Below are 14,588 nucleotides of genomic sequence, written 5' to 3'. Positions count from 1 at the left end.
CCCCGGTGTTGTTCCCTGAACTCTTACTGAGATGCCATCTGCATACCCTGCAGCCTGCCCATCTAAAAAGGGATAGTTGGTCATTTCTAGTTTTGTCAGAGTTGTGCAGTTGTCATGGAAACCGTTCAGAATGTTTTCATTTATTACCCAGAAGCAGCTCCTTGTCTTCAGTCTGTTCTTCCCATCAACACTGGGCAGCCAGCGGTCAGGCTCCATCTTCCTTCCACTCTGTGCTTTAGTGTGACGATTAGACTGAGCTTGGGAAATGACTTGCGGTTGTCCCAACAGCTCAGTGTTTTCCCTTATGACTGAGTGAACCAACACTAAGGCCTTCCCTGGATTTTCATCTGATTAAAAACATCCCTAAGATGTCTTGTAATAAACATCACATCTCTCCCTGAAACCTTTTAATGAAGAATCGTCTCATGAATTTAGTCTGTTTCTGTCAGCCCTCACCCACCCAGACTCTATGAACACCAAGAAGGCAAAATGAGGTCATTTTTATAGTGGTAGGCTGAGTCCAGCTCAGAGTCCTAGAGAACTACTTGGGCAGGTTATCTCAGACCCTCGGCCTTTGAGCGTGTTTATAATGTGAGAACCTGAAGAATTTCCCCATGGGGTTCATGGGATCAGTGAATGTAAAGGCTGGCCTGTGGTCCCAGAATAACAATCTCTGAGCAGTTTCCTTCCTACGGTTTCCTTTGTGTGTTCTCTCTCCCTCTTTATTCTCTTCCTCATCTCCTCCCCTCCCCCTCCCCCAGTGTTTTTCTGGCAGAACTGGTGTGGAAGACTAGGCCAGTCTAAGGGAAATGGGGAGACTCTTGTCGTCAGACAGTCTCTGCTGACTCTGGGCCCTGACACATTTTTTGTGTGTGATCCCAGACGAGCCACCCCATCTTTCTTTCTTTTTTTGGTTTTTCGAGACAGGGTTTCTCTGTGTAGTTTTGGTGCCTGTCCTGGATCTCGCTCTGCAGACCAGGCTGGCCTTGAACTCACAGAGATCCACCTGGCTCTGCCTCCTGAGTGCTGGGATTAAAGGCGTGCGCCACCATTGCCCGGCCACTACCCCATCTTTCTAAACCTCAGGGTTGTTGCTATAAAATGGAGCAATGCTTCTAAATTCATTAGGAACCAAATGGAGTAGAGCTTATGAATTCTCCTAGCTCTCTGGTCATTGGAAATGGCTGCCCTGTGGTGCATTTCCACTGCTGTTCTGTGATTGTCACTGTGACTGGATAATGTTTAAACACATAACATGAGTGACCATGAGTGCTTGAAGGATGTTGTTGTTCTTCATGCCCTTGATAAAGGTGTGCTCACTGTTTTGTGTCTCTCACATTTCCCAGAGAAGTAATGTCAGGGGCACCGTTCTGTTGAAGGCTTTAGGAGATGAGAGGTGTGTTGTAGGGAGAAACGAGCACCGTTGTCAGCAAGGTGGACAGCCCATCCTGCCCCAGAAAGCCATCCCCTTCTTTGAGCATCTGTTGAAGGGGGTTGTTTATCAAGGCAGCGGCTGTGAACTGCATGTCCCTCCCAGGAGCAATACTTGATTGACACGTCAGTGTGCTGCCCTCATGCTGTTGAGTGTGCATATCTGATGTTTGCTTTTCAGCTTTTTCATCTACTTGCTCATCTCAAATTAGAGACTTGATCCAAAGTTTGTATCTTCTTCCTTTTGGGTTTAGAATAGTGTGTTCCAGTTAGTGGTTATAATGCATCACTTTTCCAAAACCAAATAAAACAAGAGATTTTCCAGAAGTAGCATTCAAATTTTGGAAGGTCTCAAGGGTTGGGGCTCTTTCTGAGGGGAAGTGAAGGCTTTGGGTTTAATAGACACTTCGTGGACTATTTGTTTGGTGATTCTAAGTTCCTTCAGGGTTGAAGTTTGGGGTGTTCATCAGACTCCATATCAATATAAAGAAAGCCAAAGTTGTTTTGTTCTTGACCTATTCTTTAGCTTTAAGAGTGTACTAAAATTTGTAATGAGGCAACAAAGTTTTCCATTCCTTGAGCAAAGAACAGTGGGATGTTGACTGCACTTGCTTGCTCTCTGCCAATCCAGTTCACCAGTGAAGCATCAGAAAAGGCCAGGCATAATGAAGAAAATGGCCCCTTGAAATTGTGATGCTGTGTTATTCTCTGAAGTTTGCTTAATGAAAGGTTTTTCTTATTTTAGTAGATGGGGTTTTGCTGCATCGTCTAGGCTGTTGTAGAACTCACTGTGTAGCCTCGCCTTGTCTCGCCAGCTCTCAGAAGTCTGAGCCTCTCCTGAATTGCAAGCATGAGTCACATGTTTGACTTTTAATGAAAGTTTTAAGGCTGATGTTTCTCAAGTGTACAGTGTACTCAATCACCGAGGATCTGTTAAAATGTCAGTTCTGACCCAGCCAGTCTGGGTGGGGCCTAGAATTCTGCACCCCAAGCTTTGGCCACCCTTGTGGTGAGGTTTTAGGTTGTAGGAGGTAGATGGGGCTCCTTTACCATTTCCATTCATTTCTTCAGTGGTTTGAACTTGAGCCTCTTTCTTTGGTCTGTCTAGGTTTGGTCGCTGGCTACGGTAGCTACAGATCTTTGCCTTGGTCCGAAGTCTGACCCAGATTTGGAAACACCTTGGGCTCGACATCCATTTGGGCGGCAGCTGCTGGAGTCCCTGTAGGTTCTGAGAGCTAAAAGTGAGGAAAATGAGTGAAGAGGACGTTAGGTCTGTAAATACATTAAATGTTCCTGCCTCGGTGAGGAGCACGGAGGCCAGAGGAGTGAAGGGGCCGAGGCGCTTTGCTTTTAGCACCAACATGGCCTCTGTGCAGAATGAGCTTCTGAGAGCATGGGGCATTAAATACTGTTTGTCACTCACAAGACTGTGTCAGAGTACCTTAGTCCTCCCACCCCACCCCTCTCCCCCGAACCTCTAGGCACGCAGGCCTCTGGGCTCTGGATATGGTAAGTTTCTCTGTGGTGCTGTGTGGCTTGGCCTCTGGGAACAGGGATAGGACCGTGTGTTGGTCTTCGTGTTCTCCTGACCCTAGGACCCTGTTAGACAGCCCCTAAAAGTAAATACAGTAAGTCAGACTGTATAAAACACTGTCCTCGGAAGATACCCAGGGTGCTGGGGCAGAGGCGTCAGTCCCTCTGTCTCATCTCCCCGCCCCTGCAAAAAAAAGTAGTAATAATAATAGTGTCCCATTAAGGAAGCCACTCAAGTGTTCCTCACAGTGAGACTCCGGGCCTGGGCAGAGAAACTCCACTGCTTCAAATTGGATTGCTTTTCTGCTGGTTCAAGCCAGGCCTGGGGCACCTGGTCACCTGGTCATGCTCTCATTGCCTCCTCCTTAAGCAGGGGTTATAAGGCTTGCTCTGCTTGGTTTACATTAGCCTCAAGACAGAGTCCTTCTTAACCCCTAAACTCATTCTGGAGTGGTGGTCCTGAAGGATAAAGGGAATGAGAACCTACGGTAAACATATTCCTTGTTATTCTTATTTAATTGAGGAAAGAGAGTCAATGGTCTGCCATGCTGTGGTGATACAATATCCTTTGACTGCCTCCTTGCAGAATTAGGTGGAAGGAAGGACATGTCTAGAAACTTTCCACAAAGCAGGGGGCTTCTCCCTGGAGCTGGGGAGAGTGAGTGAGAGTGTGGACCACCTCTCTCAGATGCTAGGTCAGTCTGCTGGGTTCTGGAGAAGCTGTGTTGAGTTAGAGCCCAGGCCTGAATTCAACCAGAAGCTTTCAGATTGTGTCTGGGTTGTCACTAACATTCTGAAATCTCCTATGCCAAAACAAAGGGGCCAGTCTCCTAGTAGGTAAGACCTACAATGGTCTGTAGAAGTCCCTGTTCCTGACAAGGTCAGAGGAAGGATGGAAAATCCCCCAGCCTAGCCCAGAGTAGGAGTGTTGTGGCTGGTAACTGCCTTCCTCCATTCCTCCTCTTGACCTGTTTTTTCTCCTCTTGTATTTTACAGACTGGCTCACTATTGCCAACTCCGAGATGTTCAGACCTTGGCCATGCTCTGCAGTGTGTTTGAAGCCCAGTCCCGACCTCAGGGCGTACCAAACCCCTTTGGGCCTTTCCCTAACCGATCTTCTAATCTTATGGTATCCCACAGTCGCTATGTAAGTTCATGGTTTTCTGGCTTCCCTTGAGGTCTGTTTTCCCCTCAAATGCAACTTTGAAATGGGATGGTGTTGGATGCTAGCGTGTGTTCCTCTTCTCTTCTAGCCCAGCTTTACCTCCTCGGGGTCCTGCTCCAGCATGTCAGACCCAGGGTTCAACACTGGTGGCTGGAACATAGGTTTGTGAGGGGATGGCACAGCCCACTGGACTTGGGGAAGGCTGTTCACGTGGGGAGTTTAGTTGGTGCACGCTCTCCATGTTGGTCTTTGGTTCATTTAGTGTGCAGGGACAATGTTGGCAGCGAAGCATGTTGAATGCACTCGAGTCTGGGAGGGCTTTGTGCTGCTCTGAGTTGCCGGAAAGGCTACAATGGGACTTGTCCTTATCCTTCTTCCTTTACATCCCCCTTTTTCCATTATCATCTGCCACTTCCCATCAGCCACTTCTTCCCATGATTCCTTTTAGTGGAGAGAAATAAAATGGACTGATGGTGGCCATAGGGTTTGTTTCATGAGGGAAATATCTTTGTGACTCCTTGATTACATAATTTTTAAAAAAGATTTATTTATTATGTATACAGTGTTCTGCCTGTGTGTTTGCCTGCAGGCCAGAAGAGGGCACCAGATCTCATTACGGATGGTTTGTGAGCCACCATGGGGGTGCTGGGAATTGAACTTAGGACCTCTGGAAGAGCAGCCAGTGCTCTTAACTGCTGAGCCATCTCTCCAGCCCACATTTTTTTTTATTTAAAACATGATCTTAATTTTCTTGATTATAAAAATAGAACCCGAGTCAGGTGTAGTAATATACACCTGTGATCCCAACTTCTCAGGAGTCTTAAGGCTAGCTTGGGCAACGTAGCAAGACCGTGCCTCTTAGAAAATAATCCCAGCACTCAGGAAGTAAAGGCAAAAGGATTGGAAGTGTAAGGCTAGCCTGAGCTTTGTAGAGAGATCTGTCTACACACACACACACACACACACACACACACACACACACACACACACACACTACATGTCCTGTAAAGAAGAACAAACAAAAAGCATCAGAGAAAAAAATAGTAATGAATGATATCTCCGTGCCCATCACTTAATAACATCTGTTAACATTTCAAAACGTTTTCTTCCTCTGCCTCTGTGTGTGTGTGTGTGAGTATGGGTGGATAGTTATTTGATTTATGCTGTTTTGTGTTCTGCTTTTAACTTCATCATGAGCATTTTCTCATGTCATTTAGCATTTTTATAACGAGTCCTTGCATGGCATTCTACTGTATCATTAAGCCATAATTTGCTTAGCTATCATCTGTGCTTAATTACCAGGTTCACTTGGTGATAAATACCTGGACAAAGAGGTATACCTAGGAAAGAGCAGTGTAGGATTCCGTTCCTCGGAGTCTTCAGTTTGAGTGTTTTGCTTCCAGAGAATGAAGCGGATACACACTGGGACGTGGGGGTGGGAGGGACTTCCTGTTTTCTGTGCCTTCTCTGACTGCCCATCCCCTCTTCCCTTTTGCTTTTCTTTAGCAGGAAGAGAGACAGAACACATGTCTTCACCTTGGGGAGAGTCTTCACCAGAAGAACTCCGATTTGGGAGTCTAACCTACAGTGACCCCCGTGAGCGGGAACGGGACCAGCATGATAAAAACAAAAGGTAACCAGCGCCTCCCCGACTCAGACTTTGAGAAGATGGCGTTGGATACAAATGCCATTAGGTAGTGAGCTTGCTCTTCTCTTAGGGAAACTGACAGGGGACCTTTTGGGTTTATTTACCCAGGCTTCTGGACCCCGCCAACACCCAGCAGTTTGATGACTTTAAGAAGTGCTACGGAGAGATCCTGTACCGCTGGGGTCTGCGGGAGAAGAGGGCAGAGGTGCTGAAGTTCGTGTCCTGCCCTCCTGACCCGCACAAAGGGATCGGTAGGGATCTTTTCTTTTCCTCGCACTCTCTGGAAGGCCCTGTGCTCTAATGTGCCCATAACCTTAGGCTTGGAAGGTTGCGCTGCTCATTTAGAAGCAGAAGCGTCTGAAGCATTTGAGTCTTTTCTAAGCTTCTGAAAACCTGGCATTCCACAGCAAGATTCACTTTCTATCATAACAGCAATGTCGTAGACACAGTAGATGAGTTTCATTTATTTAGCTACCATAGGCACAGTGGGACCCATGGCAGAGTAGAGGGGAGACATTAATCAATTAAAAATCGTGGTCACTATTACTGTGACGTAAGAGCACTGGTTGTTCTCCTAGAAGTCCTGAGTCCAGATCCCATCACTCACGTGTGGCTCACATTGGTCTGTAACTCCACCTGGAGGATCTGAAGCCCTCTTCATGCCTCTGTGGGCACTGTGTGCATATGGTACGCAAACATACATGCAGGCAGAACCCTCATACACAGAAAATATATTTTTTTAAAAAGGGATAGACTCAGTATGATTTGCTGATAAACTGGATATGGACTGATAAAGAGAAACAAAGTTTTGGTGATTCCTGGGTTTCCAGCTAATGTGCTGAGAGATAGCAGTGTTATACTGCAGATAGAAACAAACGGAGGAACACTGGAGCTCAGGTGTGTGTGTGTGTGTGTGTGTGTGTGTGTGTGTGTGTGTGTGTGATGAGATCACTGTCTGGAGAAGTCACACAGTCAGATGTGAATCTGGTTCTCAGGAGAGATTGTGTTCAGCTAGAGCTAGTAATTTGGAGATAGTTGGTATGTAAGTCTGCTAGTGTGTGTGTGTGTGTGTGTGTGTGTGTGTGTGTATTATCCAGGCATAGTGACACACCTTTCTTTAAGCCAGGAGGAAGAGGCAGGGGGATCTCTATGAGTTTGAGGCCAGCGAGGGGATACACAGTGAGACCTTGTCTCAAAAAAAAAAAAAAAAAAAAAAAAGTGTATCTGGGAGCTAAGGATGGGAGGAAGATTAGAGGGAGCACAGGCTGCCCTGGTCCAGCCTAGACCCTGAGAGAAATGAGCACTTAAGAGTTACGTCAAAGAGGAAGATGGAGACACCAGTGAGTTTGGTGAGAAGCCAGACTGTGCCATGGAAGAAATGAAGCCGAGCTTCCCTTACAGGAAGAAAATGGAAGACTTCCAGAGGGGGTGGACTGACCATACATTCCCCTTCTCCCGCAGCCCTTAGCAAGTGTCTGTACAGAGAGTGTTTGAAAAGGTCTTAATTGCACAAGAAGTAATATTGGCAATAACACTTGGGAGCTGGGAAATGGGTAAGTTATCGGTGACCTCCAAGGCCGGAGCAAACCAAACCCTGAACTTTTAGTCAGAAAAACAGGCAGAACTCTGCCATGGCGGAGGATCAGGGGAACGTGATCCTCTGGGAGGGGCTCAAAGATGAAATTTAAAAGCTGCTCTTGTTTGAATACCCTTGGAGGATGCTCGAGTTTCCTCTCCCAGTTTGTAGAACAGGTCATAACTCCAACAGAAAACTGTGAGCTTCTTCTGCAGAGAAGAGAAACACATTTACAGATTGGATGGGTCTACCTGCCATAATGAATGCTCAAAGACCAGGGACCCAGAAGAGACCTAGATGCTCCCAGATATAGTTCTGATATCAAGGATGAGGAAGGTGGATGGTATCAGCTCTGAGGGTTGACCCTGGCAACTAGATGGCCAGGCAGCAGACTCTGAAGAATTCTCAGGAAAAGAATTTCTAACCTGGAATTCTGAACCCAAGTTATCAGCCATGTGCGAAGTAAACTTTGAGTGTCCCTAAGAAGCAGGGCTAGATTCAGTCCAGGAACTGAAGGAATCAGTGCTGATGGAGAGCACTGGTCGTGACAGACCTAGATAGGCCAGTGCAGACGGGTGCTCCAGGAGCCTTCCTCCAAGGAGAGAAAGCTGAAAAAAAAAATCAGATGTATTTCACTGTTGCATATATTTATAGAAGATGCAGACATTTGAGGGAGTGTTTGGAGATGAATTATTGATAAGTACATAGCAAACTAAGCAAATGAAAGAATAAGGCAGTTACTAATTCTGGGAGAAACAAAATGTGCAAGAAAGGAAAAGTGTCATGGAATATGGCTTGAATAATGTTTGCTTAGGTAAATAATGTATGAGCCAAATGTGGTCTAGCCAAAACAGAGCTGGGGAGACGGGCCGGGTGGTACTGTGTGTGATGGGGAAGGAGACCGGAGGAGAGGACTTTCCACTCTGGGAAGCTGTTAGTGCTTGAATATGGTACTTAAGAATTAGCTTTGTGTCAGGTGTGGTGGTACTAATCTCTAATCCCAGCACTTGGAATGCAGAGGCGGGTGGGTCTCTGAGTTCAAGATCAGCCTGGACTACATAGTAAATTCCTAGCTGGCCAGGGCTACATAGAAAAACACTGTCTCACAAAAACAAAATAGCTTTGTGCTCACATTCACAGCACAGACGCTAAAACTGGAGAATCTATAAATAAGGTTAGCATGGCCCCTGCCCAAGGAAGGCATATAATCATGAAGCATTTACTGTTTTTTTGTTTGTTTGTTTTTACAAGGAGGCATTTAAGAGGGTGTTTGGGGGTTGAGGCAGTGTGTCTCTCTACATAGTCCTGGCTGTCCCAGAACTCACTCTGTAGACCAGACTGGCCTTGAACTCACAAAGATCCCCTGCTTCTGCCTCCCAAGTGCTGGGATTAAAGGCATGTGCCACCACACCTGGCTACATTTCCTGTTTTTAGTCAGTATATCATGGAGATACTTGAACATCAATGTTTATTGCAGCATGATTTATAATAACTGAGTTATGGAACCGGCCTAGGTGTCCATCAACAGAGGAGCCGATAAAGGAAATGTGGTGTATATACACAATGGAATTGTAGTCAACCACAAAGAATGAAATTGTGGTGTTTGCAGGAAAATGATGCAACTGGAGATTAGCCTTTTAAGTGAACTAACTTCGTCTCAAAAAAACAAGTGTCGCATGCTGTCTCTGGCTTGTGGAGTCTAGATTTTATTGTACATAAAATCATGTATGTATATGACATGACAGTAGAAATGAAATTGCCTAAGAAATGAAGGAGGGGGTTGGAGGAAAAGGGAAGGAGGGAATGTGGGGTGGAGTAGACCCAAAGTACATTCTGTATTTACATGAACGTCCTTATGAAACACAGACTCACTCGCAGTGAATGTGGGGTTGCTTTATAAAGGAGGCTTTAGACATGAGACAGTGAAAGGAAATGGTGGAATGAGCAGGTGAGGTTTCCTCTAGGGAGTGTCAGGGAATGCTTGGGTTTTGATAAAATGTGTAAAGTTGTTTGACTCTGTATGTTGCATGTGTTTCTAGTTTCCCTTGAAAAAACAAACCACAGCAACATTTATAATTGCAGACTATAAATAACAAAGTTATATTAGTAAGGTATGCTTAGGTATACATGCTTGAAGAAATACAAAGATAGAAAAATCCATTTTGACAATGTATTTTTTTCCCCAGAGCATCTAAATACAGAAGAGTGTACCAGGAAGAGATTAATGATAGCCTAGAACAATTTGTCTTTTAAAATTAGTTTTTAGGAAAACATCTGAATCATGGGGCTGTGGAACTGATGTATCAGGCATCAGTCAGCCAAACCCTTGTTGACATCGCCTGCTCTAAAGCACCTTGCAAGACTCTGCAGGGCACGCAAAGAAATAGTTAGGGGTGGTGGTGTGTGTGTGTGCACGCAATTCAGAGTGCCTGGAATATAAGACAGATAAATGATAATCAAAAATTATTATTGCCAGGTGTGGGAGGTAGAGGCAGAAGAACCGGAGCTCCAGGTCATCCTCAGCTGCACCGTTTGACAGCAGATTGGTCTGCAGGAGACCTGTCTCAAAAAGTAAAAAACAAAACAAGACAAGAACCCAAACAAACCAAAGCAAAATTAATGTATATCCTAGTACCAATAAAAACAGTATCACAGGATTGTTGGAAGGGAGCAGAGGGTTATGAAAGAGACTCACAGACAGACAGACAGACACATGAACACACAAGTGGCGACTGCAAATATACAGAGGAGTGTCCGTCCCTGTGAATTACGAGGAACTGACTGCCCGGGTACAGGGCACAGCAAGCACTGGCAGGAAAGTACCCTCTGGACTCCAAGACAGCAGTTTCCTCTCTGTTCTGTCTGTAAGAGTCACCAGGTCCGCAACACCAAACAAAGCCCAACAACTCAGCCGGATGTGGTGGCACCCACCTGTACTGTGGTGCCCTGGAGTCTGAGGCCAGCCTGTGTTCTCGAGTGAGATCAGTCTTGGTTCAGAGCAGCCACAGACGCAACAGCAAAGAAGGGAAGGCACCCGGATCTAAGATGAGTTTCCCTAGGGACAATTCCTTCCCCAAAGATTCAGATCTGCCCACGTAAGTTTCTTTAAATTAAGAAGACTATTAATTTTTATTTAATTAGATTTTAAAGTTCTGGTTCTTTTTTAAGATGAAAAAGATTATGTGTATATACCTAACCGAGTTTATGTACACCACATGTAGGGGCCCAATGAGGTCAGAAGAGGGCATTAGATCCCCTGAAACTGGAGTTACAGGGGATTGTGAGCCTCCATGTGGGTGCTGAGAACCAAATTTAGGTCCTCTGGAAGAGCAACAAGTGCTCTTAACCACTGAGCCATCTCTCCATCGCTGCCCTAAATAAATACCTTTTCATTAAAAGAAAAGACAGGAACTAGCAAGATGGCTTAGTCTGGAAAGGCGCTTGCCACCAAGCTTGACTACCTGAGTTCGGTTCCCTCTACCAATGAGTGACAGCAAACACGTTTTTCATTGGGGGGCCTTCACGATGGCTTTACTCCCCAGGGCAGATGTACAGTGGGCAGGTGACATGGCCAAGTCAGGGTTTCAGTTGGGCCAAGTGGGGAAAAGGATCCGAATATGTTTGCAAAAACAGGAACGTGAAATTAGTCCGGGTGCTCTAGGTTGGCCAGAGAAGAAAGTCCAGCCAGGAAAGGCAAAGGAGACTGCTGTTCAGGAATGTAGGAGATGCAGTTTGGAGACACCAAGGATCCTGTTAAGAAATGGAGCAGAGATGGCAACCCAAGACAAGAAGTCATCCGCGTGCGTGCGTGCGTGCATGCGTGCATGCGTGCGTGCGTGCGTGCGTGTGTGTGTGTGTGTAGAAATTTGATAGATGAGGAAAGAGGAAAAGGTTGATGAGCCACATGGCCTCAGCCTCAGTGAGGAATAGTCTAAGGCAATAGTGGGACGTGGCACCCACCTTTCCTGTTACCACAGGACTTAAGAAATGGTGTTTCATCCAAGGCCAGCATAGCCAGCCAGAATTTGGGTAGAGTTAGGTGGTGAGGGCATGGTTCTGAGAGAAATAGATGGGGCACACAGAGAGGTGTGCAGTCTGCATGGCCCCCGGGGAACAGGGGTGAGCTGGGGACACACAGGCTGACATTCCAAGTAGAAACTGAAGCACTTCCGGTCATGTGAGTGGGGAAGAACCTCATGGACTCTTCAGGAGGTAGAAACGTGGTCCTGGCACAGACGTGGAACAGTGCTGTGGGGTCCTGATGTGGGCGAGCTTAGCCAGTAGGATAACCACTGTTAAGGAGTTAAAAGCCATTGGCTCTCACCTAAGTGCTTTTTGAGTCACTCTAGTCTTTCTACAGCAGTGACCAGTAAGAGGCATCAGATGTAGTGACCCTCTGTTGCAGAGTACTCACTGGGTTTCCCACAGGACCTCAGAGAGCCGGATGCTGGCTACGCCCCCTGCCCTCACTCTAGCAGGAAAGACAGAGCCCAGTTAGTAGACATATCTAGTGTCTTGAAAAAATAGGATGAAGAAAGATGAAGAGCTGACATTGACATCTGCCCTCAACATATACAGGTGCTCAAACACCTGCACTCATACTTGTATTCAAACTCACACATGCACTAGAGACACACACACACACACACACACACACGAAAATGAAAAGAAAAGCAGACCTGGGTTGTAGCTCAGTAAGAGTTTTTGCCCATCATGCAATAAGCCCCAGGTTCGATCAATTCCTGGCACCACATAAAACTGAGCATGGTGATTTATGCTTGTAATCCCAACACTTAGGAGGATCAGAAGTTCAAGATCGAGTTGGGGATTTAGCTCAGTGGTAGAGCACTTGCCTAGCAAGTGCAAGGCCCTGGGTTCGGTCCTCAGCTCTGAAAAAAAAGTAGTTCAAGATCACCCTCAGCTACATAGTGAGTTCAAGGTCAGCCTGGACCACATAAGACTCTGCTTCAAAAGAAAGAGAAATCACTGGTCTGCTAGAACCTGACAGAATCCCAGGGGACTGGGTATTACCCAACAATACCCAGTCTGCTTTACTAAGACCTAAACTAATGTTGCCTCTTGCTTTGCCCCTCCCCACCCATTTCCAGAATTCGGTGTATACTGCAGCCACTGCCGGAGCGAGGTCCGTGGCACTCAGTGTGCCATCTGCAAGGGCTTCACGTTCCAGTGTGCCATCTGCCATGTGGCTGTGCGGGGCTCATCCAACTTCTGCCTGACTTGTGGGCACGGCGGCCACACAAGCCACATGATGGAATGGTTTCGGACCCAGGAGGTATGTCCCACTGGGTGTGGCTGTCACTGCCTGCTGGAGAGCACCTTCTGAACTTGAGAGACGATAGTACTGTCCAAAATCCCAGAGGACTCCGTAAGTGCTGGAGAAGGCTTTCCGATGCTGGTGGTGGAAAGTTCCAGAACCCTGGTTATCTCCAATGATTCAGGAGCGTAGTCCCCTCACAGACTGTCAAGCATCTGCTCCTCGTGAGCCTTTGCCTTCCCTTCTCTTGGCTGTCGGGGCACGGATGGTGCTGGACAAAGGGAGGAGACGCCCAGAGTTGGCTGTCCTGCACTGTCTGTTGAGTCCACGGTGGATGTTATCATGGGGAAAAGCACCTGTTCCCAGAGCCAGCGTCAGCCTTTGAGATGTTGTCCTTGACCAAGCATTGGGCTCTCCACGTGCCAGCGCAAACATCACATCAGCTGGGAAGACACTGGATGGTAGTGTCATTCACAAGTGAGCCTATGACATCTGTGACTTCAGAAGTTGGTACCTTTGATGAGTTAATGAACAGAGGCCTTATAAACTACAATACTAAAGTGTAAAATATGATGTACTTAAAAGACTTTTTCCTGGTGCAGGCACTTAAACTTGGGGTCTTGTACATTATTAGTGAGCGGCGTACCACTGAGTTACATTCCCAGTCCCTTAAGGATTCTTACAATGTATATATATTTAAGTTTCTGCTCCATCTGCTTTCCCTCAACTAATAAAGCTTTATACTTGTGTGAGAGAGAAGAAACAGGAAGTTGACCATCTCAGTGGTTCATTTTGCATTGTACTTCTGATTGAAGTGAATTGTTTTGGAAAGGACTAGAATTAGTCCCAGGATTTCTAAAGGAAATGCTGTTTGACTTTAATCATCTGGTGGGAGGAAATAGAATCTGACATTAAGGTTCTTCCTAGCCGCAAGAGTCTCAGAATTACTTCTCCTAGCAAAAGGGAAATGAGATTGCATTTCAGCATTGCTACCCAAGTCGGTCTCTCTCTGCGTCTGGCCAGGCTGGCTGCGCTCGCTCCAGGGGCCTGTTTACCTGAACTCCCTGAAAACCATCTCTGTCACTCCTGAAGGATTTTCAAGGTTTTCACTGAAGAGAATTCAAAACAAAACCAACAAAAAACTACTATATTGAAATTCCTCTCTTTTAGAAATTTAAATTCCTTGGGCCTGTGATTTGGCTCAGTAGGGAAAAGTGCCTGCCACTAAGCTTAATAACCTGAGTTCAGTCCCCAGGATCCACATGATGGAAGGGAGAACTGACTCACAAAATTAAAGTTTTATGATTCCAAATTGATTAACTTGAGAGATATAAGTGATTTGTGTCATCGGAGTGTGGTTGCTCGTGTCTATAATCCCTTCATTGAGACTGAGGTAAAAGGGTTGTAAATTTGAGACCATCCTGAGCTGCCTAGTAAGTTGAAGGTCAGCCTAATTTATATAGTAAGACAGTCTTGAGAACAAACAAGTAATAAAAACAAGGTCTGAGGGATATACCTTAGTGATTGAATGCTTGCCTAGCATGCATGAGACCATGAGTTCAATCCTCAGCACACACACACACACACACACACACACACACACCCCAAAATGCCTACATGTCCTATAATAGGAGAATGTTGTGTATCACTCTGTTTGAAACTATAATTTAAGACCCATGAATGGATTAGGAAATCAGTCTTGTAGATAAAAACCAACATTTATATTTTTAAGGATTTACTTAGTGTGTATGAATCTGTGTGTGTGTGTGTGTGTGTGTGTGTGTGTGTGTGTGTGTGCGTGCTGTATGGACTAGAAGAGGGCATCCTGGATCCAGGGTGTTTGCGGGATACCTTGATTGTTACATATGTGTTTGGGGATCCTAACTTGGGTCTTCATGATTGCAAAGCAAAGACTTTTAACTGTTGAGCCATCTCTCCAGCCTCCAAACTGTCATTTAAA

At 45.9% G+C, this 14,588-nt stretch overlaps 1 protein-coding gene and 1 non-coding gene across 6 annotated transcripts in view; both read left to right on the top strand.

Moving 5' to 3' along the window:
- Wdr59 (WD repeat domain 59) overlaps positions 1-13,944 on the top strand; it is a 76,652-nt gene extending 62,708 nt beyond the window's left edge. For 2 of the 5 annotated variants that reach the window (XM_037206284.1, XM_037206281.1), the window contains 6 exons: positions 2,540-2,652; positions 3,961-4,111; positions 4,218-4,290; positions 5,639-5,762; positions 5,886-6,028; positions 12,462-13,944. In XM_037206284.1, coding sequence (XP_037062179.1) covers positions 2,540-2,652; positions 3,961-4,111; positions 4,218-4,290; positions 5,639-5,762; positions 5,886-6,028; positions 12,462-12,697 — 840 coding nt within the window. In that variant the 3' untranslated portion in view covers positions 12,698-13,944. Of the gene's footprint in view, positions 1-2,539; positions 2,673-3,960; positions 4,112-4,217; positions 4,291-5,635; positions 5,763-5,885; positions 6,029-12,461 lie in introns of those variants that run through there. The other 3 variants (XM_037206282.1, XM_028892755.2, XM_037206283.1) reach the window with 2 other exon arrangements.
- On the top strand, positions 8,478-8,583 carry LOC114709122. The gene has a single exon (XR_003736887.1). It is a non-coding gene; the product is annotated as a U6 spliceosomal RNA (small nuclear RNA).
- Positions 13,945-14,588: the final 644 nt, after the last annotated feature.

This window comes from Peromyscus leucopus, chromosome 5 (genome assembly GCF_004664715.2).
Source record: "Peromyscus leucopus breed LL Stock chromosome 5, UCI_PerLeu_2.1, whole genome shotgun sequence".
In the NCBI taxonomy this organism is placed as follows: domain Eukaryota; kingdom Metazoa; phylum Chordata; class Mammalia; order Rodentia; family Cricetidae; genus Peromyscus; species Peromyscus leucopus.
The sequence above is the reverse complement of the archived record's forward strand: the minus strand, read 5'-3'. Positions and strand labels throughout refer to the sequence as shown.